General features: G+C 39.7%; 3 protein-coding genes across 4 annotated transcripts in view; 2 read left to right on the forward strand and 1 right to left on the reverse strand.

Moving 5' to 3' along the window:
• Positions 1-9,588, forward strand: part of LOC108415863 (mucin-5B-like) — a 50,113-nt gene extending 40,525 nt beyond the window's left edge. The window contains exons 15-24 of the mRNA XM_037532296.1: positions 6,485-6,517; positions 6,720-6,794; positions 6,946-6,979; positions 7,100-7,131; positions 7,239-7,270; positions 7,364-7,430; positions 8,239-8,270; positions 8,431-8,494; positions 8,884-8,921; positions 9,235-9,588. Of these exons, the coding sequence (XP_037388193.1) occupies positions 6,485-6,517; positions 6,720-6,794; positions 6,946-6,979; positions 7,100-7,131; positions 7,239-7,270; positions 7,364-7,430; positions 8,239-8,270; positions 8,431-8,494; positions 8,884-8,921; positions 9,235-9,327 (500 nt within the window). The 3' untranslated portion in view covers positions 9,328-9,588. The remainder of the gene's footprint in view (positions 1-6,484; positions 6,518-6,719; positions 6,795-6,945; positions 6,980-7,099; positions 7,132-7,238; positions 7,271-7,363; positions 7,431-8,238; positions 8,271-8,430; positions 8,495-8,883; positions 8,922-9,234) is intronic.
• LOC119261926 lies at positions 1,381-6,517 on the forward strand. Of its 2 annotated transcripts, none has more exons than XM_037532299.1 (8): positions 1,381-1,472; positions 1,772-2,065; positions 2,217-2,525; positions 2,643-2,696; positions 2,779-2,829; positions 2,961-3,032; positions 5,792-5,848; positions 6,120-6,517. In XM_037532299.1, exons 1-8 carry the CDS (start codon positions 1,418-1,420, stop codon positions 6,182-6,184), a joined length of 957 nt encoding a protein of 318 aa, XP_037388196.1. In that variant the 5' UTR covers positions 1,381-1,417; the 3' UTR covers positions 6,185-6,517. The 2 variants fall into 2 exon arrangements, with proteins under 2 accessions (XP_037388196.1, XP_037388197.1); XM_037532300.1 differs by having other exon boundaries at positions 5,974-6,162.
• Positions 9,589-10,543: 955 nt separating the features above from the next.
• Positions 10,544-23,333, reverse strand: part of cacna2d3 (calcium channel, voltage dependent, alpha2/delta subunit 3) — a 61,897-nt gene continuing 49,107 nt past the window's right edge. Inside the window, exons 22-38 of the mRNA XM_017719421.2 lie at positions 23,053-23,098; positions 22,364-22,461; positions 21,293-21,386; positions 19,939-20,034; positions 19,685-19,806; positions 19,116-19,193; positions 18,936-18,997; positions 18,728-18,772; positions 18,219-18,281; positions 17,053-17,123; positions 15,960-16,035; positions 14,337-14,377; positions 14,160-14,215; positions 13,905-14,022; positions 12,487-12,599; positions 12,175-12,257; positions 10,544-11,298 (exon numbers count right to left, since the gene is read on the reverse strand). Coding sequence (XP_017574910.2) covers positions 11,206-11,298; positions 12,175-12,257; positions 12,487-12,599; positions 13,905-14,022; positions 14,160-14,215; positions 14,337-14,377; positions 15,960-16,035; positions 17,053-17,123; positions 18,219-18,281; positions 18,728-18,772; positions 18,936-18,997; positions 19,116-19,193; positions 19,685-19,806; positions 19,939-20,034; positions 21,293-21,386; positions 22,364-22,461; positions 23,053-23,098 — 1,355 coding nt within the window. The 3' untranslated portion in view covers positions 10,544-11,205. The remainder of the gene's footprint in view (positions 11,299-12,174; positions 12,258-12,486; positions 12,600-13,904; positions 14,023-14,159; positions 14,216-14,336; positions 14,378-15,959; positions 16,036-17,052; positions 17,124-18,218; positions 18,282-18,727; positions 18,773-18,935; positions 18,998-19,115; positions 19,194-19,684; positions 19,807-19,938; positions 20,035-21,292; positions 21,387-22,363; positions 22,462-23,052; positions 23,099-23,333) is intronic.

Below are 23,333 nucleotides of genomic sequence, written 5' to 3' on the forward strand. Positions count from 1 at the left end.
ATGTTCATGTTCTGTGAAATCACTTCACTGACCTTGAAATACACAGACAGGATGTACCAACCAGCTTTCAGTGTCCACTACTGAATTTATGATGACAGAAATATAACTTGGTCTTTTCTCCATGATTTGTTTAACCGCTTAAATCAGGGGTGTCAAACTCAACCAGTGAAAGGGCCATGTTAAAAAATCTCATCAAGTCTGTGGGCCAGAGAAAAAATATTTTAGATTTCATGTTTAATGAATGTTGTGCTGTAAACCAAACTGCCCATTATATACTCAAAATATGCAAAAACTTCAACAGTAAAATACAGACACTGCTAGTAGACCCTGAAATGTGACATGGACACTTGAAATATTCCTAATTTGTCCCCAGCCGCTCGGTCTTTTAAACCTACCTATTTGCTTAAACTAGACACCTGACATCCTTTCTTTGCTGCAAGTTCATTCGAATTTGAGCCTAATTTGGAAAATATCTATACAAAATATGCTTTTTTATCTTTACTGAAAGAAGATACTTTAGAAAACTACCATAAATAAATGTGGACTTTTGCTCATTGTGGCCAATATTGTTATTTCAGCAGTGCCATGCTACACATTTAAAATATCACAAGCTGATGGATAACAGTGCATTTCTGTATTGCAGGACGCTGTATGTAAACACTGTACTTATAGGTTCTAACAGTACTTTAACATGCAATGTCAGAGCTGTGATGTCCTCTAGTGGACAAGATGAGTTCCTTCTCTTCATGAGGGGAGAGTGGTAGTGGTGCAGATAGAACAGGAAATGGATGTCATCATCATCATCATCGTCGTTGCCCGCTTAATCCAGATAGGGTCACGGTAGCAGTTGGGAGAGCAGAGAATCCTAGATAGCCCTGTCCCCCGCAACTTCCTCCAGCTCATTCCCAGGGACCCCAAGCCGCTCCCAGGCCAACTTGGAGATGTAATCCCTCCAGCGGGTCCTAGGACGACCCTGGGGCCTTATCCCGGTCGGCCGTGCCTGGTACACCCCAACCGGGAGGCATCCAGGGGGATCCGAATCAGATGCCCGAACCACCCACCAGCCTTCACACATAATGCCCTCCTCACCTTGGCTATGCCTGGACACCCTGTCCAAGAATATCACAAACAGGTGTGGAGACAGGGCACAACCCTGCCAGAACGCTAAAATGGTGTCATTATTTCACTGTAAACTGTATAAACTGTAAATGATGCTGTGTTTCAGTAGAGCAGGTAATGTTCACCCATTAAAGCTGATTAATGCTTTAGTGACGTGTGAGATGGTCAGAACCCAAAATGAAGAGCTGAAGGGAAATGAATTGTCTGTTGTGAAACCAGAAGTGATCAGTGGTGGGTTTCCTGTCGCTCTGTGAACTGTGAGAGTCGAGTGTCTCTCTTCTCTCTTGGTGATGGTGAAATGGCTCTGTTCATCCTCCTCTCCTTCTGCCTGATTCTGGACGTTCATCCTCAAAGTGAGTCTCACCAGTCTGTGGATTTGATCCATTACTTTTTTAATGAGTAACCAAGTAACTGCTGCAAACTGAAAGCTGTAACGTAATGCACACTGTAAAAAGTGTCAGTGCTATAGAAGAACTGTAAGATCATAAATTATGATGGTGCTCAGTGACACAATCAGACATCTGCAGTAAATTTATGTAATTTCTAAATTTCTGTGTCTACAGCTGCTTGTTTTTTCAGAGTAGAAATGAGTTGACATTGTTTTATCCAGTGTGTGTCCAGTGTGACCTGTTTGATGGTCTGTGTGTTGCAGATATTCCTCAGCCCCAGCTGGTGGTCTCTTCTACAGAGAGAGGGTCAGTACAGCTGGACTGTAAGACTCCGTCTGCTGGAGTGTCTCAGTGTTATTTCTATCTAGAGAGAGACGATAAAAATACAAAATCACCATCCTGTCAGCTCTCACTCACTGACTCTGACCTGACCAGGTGGACAGGACGCAGTTACAGGTCACCTGAACCAGTCAGAGTTATTTGTTACTATGGTGTGAGTGAATCAGGAGTTAATAAACCTTCTCCTCACTCTCTACCAGCTACAGTCACAGTCCTGGGTGAGATACTGAGTTTTGTATTGTGTGTTTGTGTCTCCTCATATCAAATTACTTCTAATTGACTGTTCTAATGAATTAGTTTACATGATTGGTCCAGCAGTTACTCACTAAACACCACGATTACATAAAGGTGTTATTAATTTCTCTGCAGGTAAGAAACCATCAGTGAGTGTCGACTATGACAGTCAGTATGAAGAGATCATAGCTGTGTGTGTAATACCGCTGTCAGGGTCAGTAAGAGCTGATTTTAGATGTAGTCTCTACACTGGACACCTGCTGTTCCTAAAGGGAGAAGCTAGAAAAGGGAACTCTGGGAAGTGGAGCTGCAGTTTTACACCATCTAAAACTGACCTGTTGAATCGTCTGCGGTCAGTAAAGAGCAGAGAAGTGAGCTGTGATTATTCTCTAATCTCTGACCCGTCCATCCGCTCTCCAATGAGTGACTCATATGATATATTGAGTAAGTTCATCAGTTCATATATGCAGTATTTCTACACTTGTAGTGTGATTATTTTATTCTGCATTAATGTAATGATCAGATGTTTTTCCTGTTTTTAAGTGTTTGTCTTTCTTTCAGAATGGATTCCTGTATCGACGCAGTCGTCCATAACAGAAGAGAAATCTACTGCAGGTTAGATCTTCCTTCAGCCATCACAGTTTATTTGGAGTAAGGAGAGCTACCCTCTGTAATGTACTGTGGTTTATATCTGTAGTTTCTTTAGTTTCCTCCACACGTCTCACCACCACAAAAAGCACAACAACTAGTGAGTAACGAGTTTTCTTGCGTTATAAATGTTCCACTTACAAACACTCTAATGCTCACGTTTCTAGGAAATCCTTTAATGATTCCCTTTACACACCTGCTTAAGATGTTTCTGCGTTGTTTTCTAAACAGCTGCGCCACTTTCAACAGGGTCACCTGCAGTTCCCAGTTCGTCTGCTGTGACCAAAATGCCCAGTACAGCCAGTGAGTTATTGATTCAGTCCTTACTAGACTCAAAATAAACTGCAAGATAAACAAGCATCTGGTCTAATTCAGCAGAACGCTACTGTTGGAAGAAAACCTTGTATATCCATTTTTGACATTTTTGACATAATTTGAAAACCTTTTGTCTTTTACATTGAATGTAAATTTCATGATGAATGGCCTAAAAGAAATGACCCAAAATGACTTCGAAAAAAGTCTGGTTCCATTGACTTACACTAAAAGTAAATTAGTTTTTTTTCCTTCTCCTGTAAAGTTACCATATTAGAAATATGACGTTTTCTTTCAACAGCAGTGATAAATTAAAAAGTCACTGTTAAGAAATAGTTCTTACACATTTTTGAGCTTCTCAAATTATTACTGTGGAGCAGAGCCAGTAATGTCTTACAACCCCAATTCCAGTGAGGTTGGGATGTTGTGTAAACATAAATAAAAACAGAATACAATGATTTGCAAATCCTTTTCAAGCTATATTCAATTGAATACACTACAAAGACGAGATATTTAATGTTCAAACGGATAAACTTTATTGATTTTTGCAAATATTCACTCATTTTGAATTTGATGCCTGCAACACGTTCCAAAGAAGTTGGGACAGGGGCAACAAAAGACTGGGAAAGTTGAGGAATGCTCAAAAAACACCTGTTTGGAACATTCCACAGGTGAACAGGTTAATTGGAACCAGGTGAGTGTCATGATTGGGTATAAAGGGAGCATCCCTGAAAGGCTCAGTCGTTCACAAGCAAGGACGGGCGAGGTTCACCACTTAGTGAACAACTGCGTGAGCAAATAGTCCAACAGTTTAAGAGCAACGTTTCTCAACGTGCAATTGCAAGGACTTTAGGGATTTCATCATCTACAGTCCATAATATCATCAGAAGATTCAGAGAGTCTGGAGAAATCTCTGCAAGTAAGCGGCAAGGCTCATCTGGGATGGACTGACGCAAAGTGGAAAAGTGTCCTGTGGTCTGACGAGTCCACAGTTCAAACTGTTTTTGGAAGTCATGGACGTCGTGTCCTCTGGGCCAAAGAGGAAAAGTGCAAAGTTCAAAAGCCAGCATCTCTGATGGTGTGGGGGTGTGTTGGTGCCCATGGCAGGGGTAACTGGCACATCTGTGAAGGCCCCATTAATGCTGAAAGGTACATACAGGTTTTGAAGCAACGTCTTTTTCAGGGACGTCCTGCTTATTTCAGCAAGACGATGCCAAGCCACATTCTGCACGTGTTACAACAGCGTGGCTTCATAGTAAAAGAGTGCGGGTACTAGACTGACCTGCCTGCAGTCCAGACCTGTCTCCCATTGAAAATGTGTGGCACATTATGAAGAACAAAACACGACAGCGGAGACCCCGGACTGCTGAGCAACTGAAGTTGTACATCAAGCAAGAATGGGAAAGAATTCCACCTACAAAGCTTCAACAATCAGTGTCCTCAGTTCCCAAACGCTTATTGAGTGTTAAAGGAAAGGTGATGTAACACAGTGGGAAACACGCCCCTGTCCCAACTTCTTTGGAACGTGTTGCAGGCATCAAATTCAAAACGAGTAAATATTTGCAAAAAATAATAAAGTTTATCCATTTGAACATTAAAAATCTTGCCTTTGTAGTGTATTCAATTGAGTATAGGTTGAAAAGGATTTGCAAATCATCGTATTGTTTTTATTTATGTTTTACACAACGTCCCAAATTCATTGGAATTGGGGTTGTACTTACATTGGACATTTTGTCCCAAACACTGTTGATCATCACTGTCAGAATTCAATAAATCCTCCAAAATGAGTCACAATGAGTATTTAGAGTGAGTTAATGTCACATTTAAAAACAATGACTAGTGTCTGTTGCATTAAGACTATAGTGTGCATACACTGAACTACACTCTTAAAAGGTTCTTTAGTAAAGAAAAGGGTCCTATAGAGAAGCATGAACACTTAAACAACCCTTTGCACAATTAAAGGTTTCTTTGCATTATTAAATGTTTCTTCAGACTGTTGGAGAATGAGCCATAGATGTTCTATATAGAACCTTTTTGAAAAAGGGTTCTTCTATTATGACGTTGTCAAGCCTGTGTAACAGCTGTGTAACCATTTTTTGTGATATATAGAACCCTTTCCATAAAGGTTCTATATAGAACTATATAAAACATCCATCCATCAAGCCGCTCCCTCAGGGTCGCGGGGGGTGCTGGAGCCTATCCCAGTGGTCACTGGGCGGAAGGCAGGATACACCCTGGACAGGTCCCCAGTCCATTGGAGGGCAGACAGACAGACATACATGCCCTCGCACCCAGGGGCAATTTAGCATGTCCAATTGACCTGACTGCATGTCTTTGGACTGTGGGAGGAAACCGGAGAACCCGGAGGAAACCCACGCAGACACGGGGAGAACATGCAAACTCCACACAGAGAGGACCCCGGTCACCCGGCCGGGGAATCGAACCCAGGCCCTCCTCACTGTGAGGCGACAGCGCTACCCACCGCACTTCCGTTCTGCCCCTTATATAAAACACATCAATATTAATCTGAAGAAATATTTCACGATGCAAAGACCCCTTTAATCATGCAAAGGGTTCTTTCAGTGTTCACGGTTCTATATAGAACCATTTTTTACTAAAGAACCCCTGAAGAACCATCTTTTTAAGTGTGTAGACATAAACAACGTTTTGTCAGAAGTATTTTCAAGAAGATCGTCTTATATCTTACATCCCATAACCTCTTGAATGTCTATCCACTTTTAAATTCTCAGCAGTTTCACCTGCCGGTGTCCCAGTCTCTACTACGACAGCAGTGCCTTCATCCACTGGTGAGTCCCAGTTGTGCTTACACATTAATGTTAAAATGTTCATCTAAATAAACAGATATTATGGAGGTCCAGTACATATAAACGTGTTCATGTTTAATAAGCTATGATCTTAATACATTTTACAGCTTAAACTCAAACTACCAGGCACTATGCTGATTACACCTCATCACAACCACAGAGTGAGGCGCTAATCCCCTCTCTAATCTTTAGAACCACTTTTAGGAAGTTTTTGACTCAATTTGAATTTTCCTCATTTCTGCCTGTTTCTCAGATCCCACAGTAAAGGGAGTAACAGAGAATGCCTCCTCAGAAAAACCTTCTACAACAGGTAAATAACTGAATAACTCGTATATTCAGTGCCATGCAGAGACATTCATACTGCCATGATTTTACTTGTGAAAAACTGGAGGAAATAACAGGAAAGTGAGAAGTGAGTGATCACAAATTTGAAATAAATACAGTCACATGTGTTAGTTTCAACACTAAATTTGGTCAGATTGGTTGTTTAGTTGATTCTCTAAGTGAAAACAAAATGAAAACATCCTCTACAGAGACACTTTCTGTAAATGATTGTGCACAGTTGAAATGTAGTTGCTGAGCTCAACGTTTGTTTGGGTTTCTTTCTTTTTATTTCAGGTTCAACAGTGCATGATAAGCCTTTTACTTTCAGTAAGCACTTTTTCTCAAGCTGTCACAGTGGTGATGTAGGAGAGTTTCTGGATTTGGGTTTTATTATTATATAATTGTGTCTTTTAGTCCAGCACAGCTGATGTTACTGACTCAAAGCTGTGGACAAAACTATCAGCAGATTTGTGTAATAATGATGGAAATGTTTGCACTGAAACATTCACATTTTCATGTTATCATTCAGGAACACTGCTTGTGGTAGTGCTGTCAGTAATCAGTGCCAGTCCTGTACTGGTTGGACTGGTCATCTTTCTCTGCAGTAAGTCCATCAGACATTCACTGGTACAAACACTGAAGAAAAGCCAATGGACTCAATTTGTCTTGTCTAGTTTCACAACTGTACTGTGAAGAATGAACTGATAGTGAATATTAAGCTGATCATTGAAATGCTGAACTTTCTTCCACTGCAGAGAAGCAGAGGACTGCCAGGTTAGAAACTCTCCGGTAGTTTGTACTGTATTTTACTACAACCATTCAACTTGTATAGTATCCCTGCTTTTTGTAAGTTCGTAGTGTCACTATGGGCTTGCAGAAAGCTCTGATATATGTATTTATTTTTAATAGGCGTAAAGTCACTTCGACCAGCGGAGATCGGGGTAAGTTTGACATTGTAAAGCTTTCTTCAAAATGTCTAATATTACTAATATAATCACTAATAAAAACTAAGAGCAGGTCACAGTCAGCTAAAATGATTGTTTTGCAGGAGACATGATGGCCATGCTCAGCGTGGAGGAAGTACGTATAATTTATCTTATAATATTGCTCTGTGATCAATGAATCTCTCAGATCAGCTTCACTAAGCTTACAAACATGTTTTCTGTTACTCAGTGCAGTCCAGGAGCTGCTGGAACCTACTCTCTGATCACCACCGTGCCTACGCCCTCCAAGCCATCAGGTAATTTATAGAGTACAGCAGGTCATGTACACCATGGAATCAATTTCATTCCAGGGTTTCATATGAAACCTTCCCTGTAACTATGGAAGAGCACTGTTTTCCAGAATTACAAGTAAGGGCTGGAAATGAAACAGCTTCAAACAACGTGTTGAAGCAGACGGAGCACAGAACAGCACGTCTTTTCTCAGGGGAGACGTAATCCCACTGACTACGGCAACAGAAAGATTAAAATACTGACCCTATCAAATAAACAAACCTGATTCTTTCAGTTTTTAAGTTGGTGTTATTGCACTAAACTCATCCTTAAGACTCAGCTGCTTTATACAAAGGGGAAAGCTGCTGTATTTCTAAATGTTTCCACAGAAACTGCGTTTATAAATGTATATTAAACCACGTGGCTATCGACCCAGCTCTATGATTAAATACAGTAATCTACAGCAAAGCAAACAACAAAAACGGCATCCAAACTCATTGTGATTGTAGCTGTAATGCAGGTAGATGCTATTTTTCAGCGATTAGACATGTTGACGTCAAAAAGAAATACAGTGGAGTACTGATTTTTTTCTACAGACATCTTCAATCTTCAAATATATTTCAAAATATTCTATTTATTCATGCAGTAGCTTTAATCTTGTGGAAGTTCTGCATAAGATTTTCATTTCCAATTCGGCTAAATAAAGATCATCTATCTGTGTGATGTCTTAAGAGCCTCATCAGTGAACAATGTCCTTTGGCAGGACTCTTGTCAGTTAAATTTTATATTTCTTATTGGCTGCTGATTTTATAAATTTTTTTATTTTTTTTGCAGGAAGTACAATACCCATTCAAAATTGGGATGATGTAAGTTGGAATTTATGAACCGGAATTTTGTGAGAAATATTCTGGAAACCTATTTAAAATAATAACCGCTTTTATTTTTTATATTTAACATTACATAAAAACTATGTTTAGTGCCGTTTCTAGTCTCGAATGTTTTTACAAAGGTTTTTTTTTTGTCCAGTCTGATCCACAAGCTGAGACATACTCTGAGATCACCTCAACAGCAGCTCCGCTTGAGCCCCCAGGTAAGACCATCAGCAGCAGATAGATGTGTTAAAACTTCCACTAACGCTGGGATTTATATATATCTTGCACTTACAAAACAAATAACAAGATCAGACATTTCCTAGGGCTCTTTACATAAGGCTGTAGCTTTTGGAGCAGCACTTTCAGATCCTCACAGCTCTACGTTTGAGTAATGTAACTTCTGCAGAGATGAGAGGAAGTGAGCGAATTGGAAATATATCGTCATTCTCTATCTCAGCACACAGACTTACTGTCACCATCATATCAAAACCCCGTAAATGTTTTTTTGCCATTTGAAAACATCAGTTTCATGATTCCGGATGAATCTTGTTTTGATGTTAACTAAAGCATAAAAATGTCTGCTTTAACTAAATGGTCTGAATTTCAGGTCCCAGTGAAAAGAGAAAAGAAGACTCTAAGACTGAGGTTAGTAAACTGAGTTAACTGTCAGACATCAAGGCTTAAACATGCAACCACAGATGTGTTAAACTCAGCGTTTCCTTGTGGTTGGAGCCAAAAGGCAAATACACTTTCACATTTCTGTCTCAGCTGCAGCTGCACTGCTCATTCAGGGCCTCAGGAAGACAAAGCAAGTTTTAGTTTGTAACCAGGATTCACTGTTTCTACACAAGACAAATCCTAAGATAAAGAGTGAGATTCACTAGTAACTTAGTGTCCAGAAGACGGTTTTTCTTTCCCTTCTGACTCCCGACTGCCTTGTTTTCTTTCATGCTTCCAGAGTGACGTGTATCACACATACTGCACCATCCCTGACATCCCTGTGGCCTCCAGACAGAACGATTCGTTCTACAGCCTCATACAGAAGCAATGATACTTTTACCCACTGTCTTCTATATTTCACAGTATTAGAACTCCAGAATCAACATTATCTATTGCTTGTTACTTGTAATTAGTTAAGGGTTTGTGTAATACATGCTTTAATATACTAAGTTCTATATTATTTTGTACTTGTATAAAATGTGTTGGCATGTCTTATCCAGAACTTCTTTTGTTATGCTGTTAGAGATCTTAGAAAAGAATAAAACAACCAGTAAACCGCCGAAATAAGTACAATAAAGTGCACTACAGTTTACATTATATCTGCATTGTTTTACTCAAACATCCTAAACATGTTTGACGGGCATTAAATTAATTAATCGTTATTTCAAGGACATTTTGGAGGTATGTGGACCATTTAAACAGTAAGTCAGAGAGAAGGTGCACATTCAGCTTTCAGTCAACCCACAGCCTTGAACATGCAGGACACCACTAGCAACCACACTGACTTGTGATACTTGGTGAAGTGCTTTTTTTTCTAATGCAGTCTGTCGGGTTTCTGCCACACATCTTTCAATTCTCCATATTCTGTTCCTCTGTCATCACATAGATTCTGCACATGAGCGCCCACTTTTTATTTGTTACTTAAATGTATTTCATATGACTTTTGCCAAAGAAAGAAACATATCCTATTCATCAGTTCATTTCAGTAGGTTACAGACTTTTCATAGAGATTAGTTTTTATACTACACTACACGCACCCATCAGGCATAACATTATGACCACCTACCTGTTTCTGCGCTCACTGTCCATTTTATCAGCTCCACTTACTGTATGGATGCACTTTGTCAGCCCCATTTTACCCTGTTCTTCAGTGGTCAGGACCCCCATGGACCCTGACAGAGCAGGTACTATTTGGGTGGTGGGTCATTCTCAGCCACCACCCAAATAGTACCTGCTCTGTGAGGGTCAATGGGGGTCCTGACCACTGAAGAACAGGGTAAAAGGGGGTAACAAAGTATCAGAGAAACAGATGGACTACAGTCTGTAACTGTAGAACTACAAAGTGCAGCTATACAGTAAGTGGAGCTGATAAACTGGAGAGCATAAAAACAAGGAGGTGGTCAGCATGTTATGCCTGATCAGCGTCCATACACACATACTCGACTGCAAACAGCTCTTTTTGACTGTTCATGAAGGAAATCATTTTACCTTTCTTTCCACCCCAAATCAGAAATACTTACCCCCCAAAAACAACATGGCACCTTTGATGGAAAAATTAGCTTTTATTTACAACAAATGGCTTTCATTCTGAGGTAAAGGACAAAGCATTTTTTTCATTTTTCATTATTTTAAGCAGGCAAACTTACAAACTTTCTGAAATAAAGATGCTCTGCTCTCTCTACAACCTATGAAATGATTAGTGACAGAACTCAGCAATCTGTGAAATATTCTTTTCCCTCTTTTCATGCATCTTATTTGTTTTAATTGAATTCTATCTTTTAACAAAACGAGAGGCAGACAAATGAGAATTACATTACGGAATTGAATTCCTTTCCTCTGTTGCTCATGTTTAAATATAAAGAATGACGCTGATGGGTTTGGAATGATGAGGTCTCCTTGCAAAAAGCAGTGACACTTAATGAGGACACTGGCTTTGCATACCCAACCCCATTCTTCCACATGGTGTGGGTTTCTTGGCTTAGTTTGAGAACAATATCACCGTGTTTGAACAGTTTCATGACAATCATTGAGGTCATCAAGGTCATCCATCATCTAAAGTGTCAGCAGGTTTGTTCTGAGGTCATAATGATGCTTTTGATTCTATCAGTGAGCTGCTTTTGAGTTTATCCCCGCATTTGGCTTTAGCTATTAGCTAGGAAGCTTTCCCCACAGGGTGTTCTTGATGGAAATTCAAGGGTCAGATCAGAGGTCACCTGGAGATGAAGAAGGTCAAGATGGGGAACACAGCGGCCACCAGCGTCGGGGAAAGAGTCGCAGCAGATCCACACTCCATAGCATTCTCCTACAGACAACACATACGCACACAGACGTTAGAAGACCCGCCAGTGTGACTTCATAACCAAACACTCAGCAATGTTTCCCACAGGTCTCAAATAAACCTGGGGAGGTTATTTAAATATCTGGATGTCTAAACTCTCCATAGCATTTGTTTACTTACTAGGGTATTCAAATAAGACACAAAATAGGTTAAAGTTAAGAATCCATGTTTATTGTCATTGTGACCACAGGGGAAAAGTGAGGCTTTGCATCAGTGACCCCTGTGTGTCTTTAAATTGCTGCCATCTGTTTTGTCTTTACGTTGCCCATTAAAAAGCTGGTGTTGCATGTATGCATGTATGTATGTATGTGTGTGTAAGCGGTTTCATGTTGGTTTTGGCTTATGCCATCAGTGGCCACAGCTGACCTATGCTTAGGTTAGGTGAGGGTTTGAAAAGAGAATTAATTTCACAAAATAGATGCATGTAAACTCTGAGGACCCACCTAAAGGACCTTATAAGTCTTTTTGTGAGAACACAGAAAGATATACATGCCTTGTTTGAGGTCTTGTTTCGGGGTCTGGGTTTGCTTGAATTTCTATTATGCTGTAAAGTCATACTGTCAATTCATGTGTGTTTGTCTCTACCTTGTATGTGTGCCCTGCTATGCATTTTTAATAAGCAGCCTGTTTTGTGAATTATGTTATGAATGTTCATTTGTATTTTTATTGCAAGCCATTTTAGGGTATTTTTAATCAAATGTCCAGAGACAAGAGACGAACATTAGCTTCTGAGCCCTAACTCTGGCTCAATTGTAGTACGTCTGATGCTGTTGATTGTTATGGGCAGTGATAAATAAATGACTAAAATAAAAATGAAACTATTTAAGGCAGAATGTGTACCTCAGGATGGAAAGGGTGACAAGAGTCTGGACGTTTGCGGTCCTTCTGAAACTTTAGCCTTTCGCACTTAAGCGATTCATTATGTGCTAAGGGGTTAAAGGTAATAGGTACACAAAGGCGGTAAAACTATGTTCTTACAAAAGCCACAAGACAAAGGAAATGTGAAAGGAAACATACTGAGAATACCTCTGCAAAACAAAAAGGCCAAACCCATGCAGTATCAAAAAAAAGACATTTTAACACACAAAGATCAAAATATGATTAACCTGACTGAAAATTTGATTAACTCTATAAATTATTTTTGAAGGATATAGATGATCTCAATTGGTTCCATCGTGACTGGAGGGGCAGAACTGCAGTCGCATTTGTTCTCCACAACCACCATGAAGAGATTACTGCTGGGTATCTGCTGAATGACAAATGTTCTGAAAGAGAAAGTGACAGAGAGAGAGAGAAAGAGAGAGAGAGAGAGAGAGAGAGAGAGAGAGAGAAGGTGAATTCAGGAGACAATCTGTCACTAAAGAATTTGTCGCAGTTGATCACTTCTTTCTGTGGGGAAGATCATAAATTCCTTGCTTGAGTAAAGGTCATTCTTCACAATACAACATCACACCGTTAAACCATCCAAAGAATTAAGCTATTAACACTAATACATACTTAACTATCAAAAGTAGGTACGCTAGGCTAAAACTTTCTCAGGCCGGGGGCTGAAGGTTATTTTTCTGCCCATGAAAACACCAAATAAATACATTTACGGCATTTGGCTGACGCTCTTATCCAGAGCGACTTACAGCTTGACCATTTTACACAGGGGGGGCCAAGGTGGTGTTAGGAGTCTTGCCCAAGGACTCTTATTGGTGTAGTGTAGGGTGTTCACCCAGGTGGGGATTGAACCCCAGTCTACAGTGTAGAAGGCAGAGGTGTTACCCACTACACTAACCAACCACATACACATACACTGACGTGTGTAATTCCTGGTGTTTATCCAAACTGTAACTACCTTATTATATTCAATACTGTTTTAAGTATTATTTCTCTGAAATCACAAAGTGTTGAACAAATAATTAAAGGTAGAAGACATTTTAAGTTCAAATGTTGTATGGGCACTTAACAGTGGTGAAAGTTTCGTTTCAGCATGGCTGAAGTTTTCAGGCTGAATGAATTCAGGCTTCACGCGGGCAGCAGCACATATTTACACACAGGCCACAGCGTCTGAACTGGAGCATAATAAAGTCTGTTAACCACAGACCTTTTATGAGCCGCTTAGTCTCATTACCCACAGTTCTCTCCTGTTGTTCTACTTACCACCAGGCAAGATATTTATAGCCACCCAGAAGCACACCTAAGGCACTGTTTTGTGTAACTATGCATCTATGAAGCACACAAGCGCTGATTATATATTGTACTAAGGTTATTGTACAACACTCACGTATGGACGGTATGTATGTGGCTCCATTTGCCTTCAGTTCCTCACTCTCATAACTACAGAACATATACATTGTTTAGCAACTACTATAAAACTAATCTGTAAGAGTTATTGAACAATAAGTCGTGAAATTAACAGCTGAGTTGTCAGTTCAAGTGGTAAACTAACATCTTTATCCCTTTTCTCAGCTAAAAGGCTTCATAAGTTGTGTTGCTGGAATTTACTACACCCACTACATGCTAATTATGCTATACACAAGCAAAGATTTAAAAATACACACACACACACACACAAATAAACACACCTCATGCAGCCTTCACACTCAATGCTGCCAGTTGTCTCTTTGATTGTGCGCTCAGAGACGAAGGCTGGGTACTCTGTGTCACATGGAACCATCATGGTCCTCCGTTGAGCTCTCTCAGCTGAAACACACACATTCAGAGAAATATCCGGCAATACTTTTGCTCTGAGAACAAAGAGGGCATATCTAAAAAGGTTATTTGTATTCACAGAGTTTGTTTTTCAGGACATATGTTTATATCTGATATATCATTGTCACCTTTAGCAGCAGAGTCCACATTCCACCAGCTGTACAAGTTGAACTCCAAAAGGAATCTGTGATGAACAAAATACCTCCTCAGACATAATCCAGCATGACATTTCAGTAAAGCTTTAAAAAGAGGTTTAGGAGGAGGCGGCTAAATGTGCTGCAATGGAGCAAAAACATTGTCCTTACAGGATGAGTTCACCCAGAAGCCATTTCACAGTGGCAAAGGGCTGAAAGAAAAAGGACAGAAATAAATGAACAAAAGCCACAATCAGAGGTTTTGGATATCAGACCGATCCTGCGCTCATTTAGCTGTACTCATAAAAATTCACCAATACCAACATTCTGATACCCACTGATAGCAAGTAGTGTAAGTCAAGTGTGCTATTAATGAGCAAACACAGTGAAAGAGTCTCTGCTCATGCAGTAAAGGGTTATTGACTCCATGACAGACACAAAGCTAGCGCTCACTTTAAACTTGGGTATTTTGGATTTTACCCCATTTTAAACACACAATCACAGCCGCTTCCCCAGTACAGGCGAAGACACGTGGGCCAGATGAATAGAGGCAGAAAAAGTTGACGTTTGCTGTCAAAACCCGAACACACAGCTTTACTCTATTTGACTAAATAGAATATATAAATAAATAGAATATATAAATAAATAGAATATATAAAGTCACCAAAGAAGGTTTCAAAATTCCTTGTATGTTGGGCTTTAGAGGATATTCAGCAGCTCAAGCCAACAAAGAAAATATTCCAAGAAGACATGAAGTCCACACATGAGCTCCTTGCAGGCCTTGGGGGTGATTTCAGCTGTGACTGTGCTACAGGGATTTTTGATGCAAAACACAAATGAGGAGCAAAGCTAAGAAAAGTATTTACGTACAGCTGTAAAAAAAGAGCTTAGCGTTTCATTTTGACATGGAAGAAAACTGCAGTGTTACACAGCATAGCTATCCAATGCACTTCCTTTAAAATCAGTAAGACTTTAATGATTTACCTGACTTACCTACATTGCACTTTTTACACTAACAGTTACTTTGTTCTAAGCAGGTAACGCGGTATGTATCGGTCTAGGTTTCGGCAAGCACTAAAAATATGTACTAGCACTAAAAAAAGTTATCAATACATCCCTACATGTAACACATCGAAATGGCTGGGATTTGCATTACAATGATTATTTTCATCACTGCCAGTGCCCAAAATCATAGAATGTGAAATGTACCATTCTACAAACTTTCAGAACTGTTCACAGTGGTAGTGATAGGAACCAGACGTCTGAAGGCTTCCACTCGTCTTCAAAGAGTTCTCCACAATTCAGTGATTGAGATGTAAATAAAGTAATTCAGAGTGGTCTGATGTGAAATCTACAGACTGAGACCTCTCTACAGTGGTGATGACAGAAACCAGGGATCGCAAAGTCTAAAACAGAAATACAGGCATTGTATTTACTACGCAAAACCACCAGTGAACCGACATGTAATGCTGATGATGATAACACAGTGCTACACCTGGAAAAAATAAGCTTTCTTAGGGTACGATTTTGCCTTGTAATGGCCTGCATGTAGCCCTCCACCATGATTTAAAAAATCATATGTTTCTAGCCGACAGCTTATTCAAAACTATCATAAAACAGTATCTTAATATTTATATGTGCATGTGGACATTATGCACATTGGTTCCTACCACCACCACTGTGGAGACATCAGGGTTGGTCCATTGCTCTACAACGCACCAATCTTGAAAAAAAGGTGCAATTCCACTTTAAGTAATTTTATGGTTTAGATTATGTGACTGTGTGATTACTCACGTCCAGTAGAGTGTGGGCGCTGTCACTGCTACCTGCATACTCTTTACACAGAGCCTGGTAATCATACAGAGTGATCCTGCCAGAGAAAAAGTGCCTGGGGTCAGTTTGTCCAGTTCACTGTCAAAGGAGCTACATCAGATTGTAAAGAGCTAATGAGTTAACAAGAGAAAAGAGGGTGGAAGGAAAAGCCAGACCCTTGGGGTTAGCCATTGCCCTAGCAATGAACAAATTCGGACAAATTGTGCTACTTTGTCAAAATGTCCTACTGTAGTGCTTATTTATAGGTAGAGCCACACATTAAAACTCTAGGCAGTACAGTCTGATATCTTTAATCACCTTCTCAAAGAATCCTGCCAACATTAAAACCACTCGGCTGAAGCATTTGCCAAATTCTTGTTCACCTTTTTCTCATTTCACCTTAAACGGTGCTGCAGTTATTATTATAACGTCTCAGGCACCAGAATGTAACTGCTGCACCGTTTAAAGTGGATCAGGAAAATCTGAGCAAAAAGTCAGTGAATGTCGTTATCAGAAAATATTACCAGATTAAAACAATAATTATGATATTTTGATAACCCAAATCACCTCATCAGGGCATAAGCAGTAATAATAAGCTGAGTCTGTACTGAATGAAATGCATGTATGAGACAAATGACTTCCAGACGTAAAACAACATGCAGCATCATTTGGGCCAGGCTCAGAGAAGCGCAGTTTTTGTAATATACACTCAGCTTTATCTCCTTAGGGTTAATATTGACATCTGTCTACACACTGCTAATTTTTACTATTGTAAAAAATATTATAGGTTATACCTGAATTATTAAACACAGTTCTTAGTAAAAGTAAGGGAAATAATATATACTGCCCACTACTACTTACTGCCAAACCAAAACACACAAAAGTCAGTTTCAAATACATTTAATGCCGTGGACATGTGCTCAACTCTGTGCCACATAAGACTGTGAGAGTGAGTGTGCGTGTGGGAGTGTTTTAGAGTTATATTTATATCTGAACTGTGTATGTACTTATACACAAATACATGCATAGCAAAGCTTGTGTATCTATATCAGTTGTATAGCAGTTGGCTGTTCACCTTTTAAATGAGCCCATTAGAAGCAGTTTGTTCATGACCACTCCTTCCACCTCTCCAAAAAAGAGACCCGTCTAAGGCAGAAAGAGACAAAAGGTTTATAACAGCTTTTATATCACTCGTTGCATTCTTAAATGCTTATTTGCATCAAATGGAAATATATAACCCACCAAATGGCACTGAACAAACCACATACTTGCGTCAAACCATGTGTGCTGTGATGTAATCTTAAATAGGCTTGTCCGCGTGGTTTCTCACACTGTGTGAAATACTTTAATGCACAGAAAAGAGCAAAAGTACATTGCGTAGCTTAAAGAAGTAACCACCTTCAAGCCTGTTTGTCTCTGTTCTCTGTGTTTATATACAGCACGCTACACGGTGTCAGAAACCACAAGCAAGTTTATTACAGTTTCTGTAACAGCTTGACACAGTTGGAGGCAAGTGTGTGATCATTTAGGCTTGCAGTTCACAAGATGCTAAATGTGAACTGGGGTATAATCGTCTGGTATCTGTCAGCTACATTAGACGTGCAGTAGGAAACTTCAGACACCAAACATGTCTACATTCTGGGGTAATGAAGGAAACAGTACATTTTACATGCACCATCACTTTAAAGTGTGGTAGCCATTCAGAAGTGGAGGTTTTGTTTTGTGTATGTGTTACTTGCTCATCTGCCTCGACTGCAGGATATACATTTTTAGTGCCTCAGTGTAAGGACCCAGTCCTGGAAGGCCAGAACTGGAAGAATTCAATATTTTCTCTGCTGTAATGTACCTGATTCAACACATCCACTCATCTGTAAGTCTATTGTGTTGGAGCAGGAAAACCTGAATTGGCTATATTGACTGAACTGGTTATATTCTGTCTTTTCTGTCCTGTTCACTGTTGGTTTGTGGCTTATTTACCTCAATTTACCGAAATATTTTACTGCATTTTGTAGGAGTGTACCGCGGACATGCGGTATTCAGTGTATAATGACAGTTTATTTGTTAAAGCTAGCTAAAATGAGAAAACTAAAGTGTACTTTCTAACCACAATCCCATGACTACAAATGGAAATTACCTGAGGTAACTCATGTAAAATGTTCAAAACAGTTTTATGGATAACTCTGTTTTATTTTTTCACAAAACTGCTCGTCACAAATCCTACAAATTCTTGAGTAGACTGACCTGAGAGTAATCCTCAGAAACCAGAATAAAGCCATTATTGTCGATGAGGTAGCACTTAATGTCCTGATACAAAAGAAAAGAGAGAAAGAAAGAAGGAGAGTATAAATACGACGAATCCAATACACCACAGGGTGAAGAAACAAGCGCAGAGCCCTCACACATTAACATCACAAAATCCTCAGATTAACAGCACTGATCTAGAAACAGAAGTACAGAACTACTAAGTTGTCAGTAAATTTCTTCCCAAACTTTTTGGAATCTTGTCCCTTTAAAATAGAGGTGAAGGCAAAAAAGCTTATATCAGTTTACTATAAGAAAGCATAGGATATTCATATAAAAGGGTATTTCTTAGGTGCATTAACACAATGCTGTATGTCTCTCTGTCTTCATTTCTCAGTGACACCAGAGTGACTCAAGAGTAAAGACCGTTAGATTGATATCAGGAGGTTAAAACAGGCCAGCCAACTAAGACCATAGAGAGAGCGAAAGAGAGAAAAGAGAGATGTTACCTCATTGTCACAGCTTATGGTGCACTTCCCATCTAGAGCATTGCACTGTGTAGTAAAGAGAGCAGATTTATATCACACTTTATAGCACACACAAGATAGAACTCTTGAAACGTGGAAAACTAAACGTGTATAAAGGAACATGTAGACAGATGTAGAATCAGTGTTTAGTTAATGTGCTATTTCATTTATATTTATTATCAGGGTTCACCTGTCGACTAGCAGTCCAAAATTTCCTTTGGAAGAAGTCCAACTTCATCTGAATCCCAACAGCTGCAGACAGCATAAGAGAACAAACAAACAAATAAACACATTAGTTTAGGCATCGGTTTTAAGGTATTAGAATGTGGTTTACCAATGTTTGTAAAAACATACAGAAAACTGTACTGACCTGCTGCTATAGGGGACTTTCTGTCATCCAGGAGCTGAATAGCAGTGCTGGCCAACACCACACTTTTATTCTCTCGTGCTGAAATACATACACATTTACACCCCTTTAGCATCACACTGCAGGAAGCGCACAGTCATACGATTTATTTGCTGAGCTGAATATATTGGGGAAACAAAAACACATACAAATATAAAATGTAACAGAACTTTTGCACAGTACTGTTAGATTCAGCAAAGTGACAGTATTGTGCAATAACATGTACAGAAGTGAAGAAGCGTGTTAATGTGTCTGCAAACGTGCAATTTGACTAGGGGTACCCAAACTTTTCAAAAGTAAATGTCTTGCCAGCCACTAGATGGCGCCAAATCCACAACTATGAAAAAAATCTGGAGCCAACTGCGTCTTCTTTTCCCACATAAAATTTAATGGGCAGAATCATGTCAATTAATCAGATGCACACCTTTGACACGTAACTTACAACTATCAGTGTTGGTGAGCCCTGTGTTTTTAAATTGATACAGGAAAGAATGCACAGAAAGCGTCCTCAAATATATGTTCTTGTGTCCTACCTGAACTAAAAGGAATAGAGTAGACGAAGGTGCCTGGAACCTGCTCAGCTGCTCTTTTATACCACAACGGAAAGTGATCAGCATTAAAAACCCCCTCGTTATCCTCAGCCGTTAGCAGGTCCCTCAAAACACAAATGCAAACAAAATATTATATAACATGCCATATTTTGTCTATTGTTCATTTGTTGCATTGATTCATTTATTGGACTGTGTAAACATCAGGTTCTGGGATTGGTCAGTCTGGTGGTACTCACTGATTGGTCAGCTGCTCTGGGGCAACAAATAGGTTGGTTCTTGAGAGGCCAGTGCGAGTTCCAAGGAAAGCAATCTCTACCCCTTTATCTGGGTTTCTAAAAAACAGGACAGATAACAAGCATTTAATGTTGTTACAACAGTACATACTTTCAATGACTTACATAACATTAAACTCTATTGCCAAAAGCATTCACTCGTCTGGCTTCACACGCATATGAACTTGAGTGACATCCCATTCTTAATCCATAGGGTTTAATATGATCTCAGCCCACTCTTTGCAGCTATAACAGCTTCAGGTCTTCTGGGAAGGCTTTCCACAAGGATTAGGTGAGCGTTTATGGGAATTTTTGACCGTTCTTCAGGTCAGACACTGATGCTGGACGAGAAGGCCTGGCTCACAGTCTCCGATCTAATTCATCCCAAAGGTGTTCTGTAGGGTTGAGGTCAGGACTCTGTGCAGGCCAGTCAAGTTCTTCCACACCAAACTGGCTCATCCACGTCTTTATGGACCTGCTTTGTGCACTGGTGCACAGTTATGTTGGAACAGGAAGGGGCCGTCCCCAAACTGTTCCCACCAAGTTGGGAGCATGAAATTGTCCAAAATCTCTTGTTGCTCAGGTGGCGTCCGATCACGGCACCACGCTGGAATTCACTGAGCTCCTGAGAGCGACCCATTCTTTCACTAATGTCTGTAGAAGCAGTCTGCAGGCCTAGGGGCTCGGCTTTATACACCTGTGGCCATGGAAGTGACTGGAACACCTGAGTTCAATGATTTGGATGGATGAGTGAAGACCTTTGGCAATATAGTGAATATATAAAGTTTTAGTGTAGGGAAATTTTTCCTTTGTCCATCATTAGCAATGGAAGCCTCTACGGTCTTACAGTACACAATTATTACCCAAAGGGGATGCTCAGTCTCTTAAGCCTGCTACTCGTACTATAAGGTTAACGTAGCTAACAAATTATGATCATGCCAACTGTATGTATAAAGTCACCTCAGGCCATGACCCTAATCTCAAATAGACTAGGTTACATGGTCTCTAACACTGTATGACATGCTGTTATCTACAAACAGAGTAAATCCCAGAGCTAAAACAGAAACGGCATCTCAAAGCCTGAATTTGTCTGCTTTATTTGCTTACATCACTTGTTAGCTACATTAGCCGCATAATTCCTGTGCAAAACTAAAGATGCAAACTTCAGAGACCAAATATATTCTGGACAACATTTAGGGTAAAAGGGAAAATGTGTAGTTTCCTGGCATCATTAGAATAAAGACAATACATTAGATGTAGCACATGTGACGCTGTACGTCATTGTAAGTTGACTGTATGCTGATACGTCCACACTTACTCCGACTTGTTGAGGGCCAATCCAGTCCAGTAAGCCTCAAGTGGTGCAGTCACTACAGCATCAAACAAAACCTGCTGGATCAGCTCCCTGTCACCTACAGCAAGCCACAGGGGACACTTACACACTCCTAATACACCCAGCTACATCAGCTCATAATGAGGACGATGTTCAAATCACTGAGGCAATCAGTTGGCAACAAAGAAAAAAATGGCAAACGCTGTGCCATTACTTGGACAAAGAAAGTGCACAAGAACACAAACTGGACACAATAACGGTGATGATGTTCTTTACAAATCTAATTCACAGCTAAATTAAAAGTAGGCTGAAGTTTGTCTTCTGATTTGTTTGAGTGTGTATTTTAGATAAACGATGGTGGAATACTAAGAACTAGTGTTGGGGTAGGTAAAAAGGTTTGCGACTGACAAATTTCTTTTCTTATTACATCCCGGAAAAGAGTAATGTCACTACTTTTTACTTCACTTCTGCGCTACTCTGTAAAATCCACATAAAGTACAAGTATAAAGGAAAACTCAGCAGCACCTTTTCAGTAATTCATTCAGAAATCATTTAAAAGGCCTGTCAGTATCACTGCCTCTAAATAATGCACAACCAGTTATGCGTTACTGGAATTATGAAGAGCTAAAGCTCTATAAAAGCCTAGAAACCTGTCAGGAGGAACTGTACAAAAAACAGCTTCCTCAAAATTAAATATAAAGTCTCGTCTGCTTAAGTGAGGTTTGGTCTCTATCTTCTTCACTATCGGTTTCATATAAGTGTCATTTGATGCTTCTGCAGATTGTAAACTTGTTCTTTTAGAGACATACAGGTAACACAAGGAAAAATGGTTTTAAGTCAGTAAATGATGTAATTACATGAATTTAAACTCTTAAGTATCTGTGCAGTGAGTAGATCCCTTAGATGCATTTAGTAGTCTTGGGCACTAATATTCACATCCCACACCAGTTGGACGTGTTTTTTTCTTTAGGAGGTATAATATTTCAGTCATATGGGTATATGTGGTAACTGAGGGAGTGACCCAGGCATGTATGAGTTTTCTTGTGTGTCACTTACATTTGAGATGCGGTTTGCGTCCAGTCAGGTAGAGTCTGATGGCCTGAATTTGCGTCAGGTAGCGGTGCTCATGATGCTCATCTGTGTTGCAGTATGTCCTGCCCGTCCAAATATTATCAGGCAATACAGTTATAACATAAGAAGTAAACTGAGAAAGGACTGAACACTGGTAGGATAAAGTTTGTGACACCACATAATGAAACAGACCCAACCCCTTTGTAATTATGACAGAATTAATCACATCACATTAAATAATATAACAAAATTAACAGCATCAAATTAAAAGAGCCATTAAACTGTACAACACAAAGGCTTTCACATTTGGTGCTCTGGTCAAGAACTGTGAAATGTGTCTGCAGATGCAATGACACCTGCTCTAATACACCTGCATGAACTCATCAACTAATTACGGAGTCCTTGATACAGTTCAGCGCTGGAGCTCCTTTGGGACTGGAGGTGATTCAATTATCACTGAAGGGCATAAACCTGCCAGTAACATTAATCCAATCCCTGGTCTAAAGCTCAATTCCTACAAATCATGAGACTGTGGTTGCATCTTTCTTTTTATCTTTTTGAAAACACACAGGCTCTTAGCATTTAATAATTATGTTATGCGAATAATTTCAATATTCACACATCTGCAATTTACCTGCTGTGTTATATTTCATTAATACGTAAAAATGCATTACCATTCATGTGCTAGAGCCACGTCCGGCTGCTCAAGATCACGGAGACCTGCCACACAAATACAGTCAGCAATCAACATTACTTGCTTTACGTAATCTAGTGAATACAACAGATATCTTCCGACTGTTTTTACAACACAGCATAAACTCTCATTTTTAAAGTACGACCTTCATAAAGCCTGGAAGAAATTTGAGCTGAGTGAGTGCAAGACGAAAGAGTGAAAGAGTGAATACGATAGTGAGTGTGAAAGTGAGTATGAGCATGAGAAGGGAGTGAGTAAGTT

The sequence above is a fragment of the Pygocentrus nattereri genome, chromosome 21 (assembly GCF_015220715.1).
Source record: "Pygocentrus nattereri isolate fPygNat1 chromosome 21, fPygNat1.pri, whole genome shotgun sequence".
Classification (NCBI taxonomy): domain Eukaryota; kingdom Metazoa; phylum Chordata; class Actinopteri; order Characiformes; family Serrasalmidae; genus Pygocentrus; species Pygocentrus nattereri.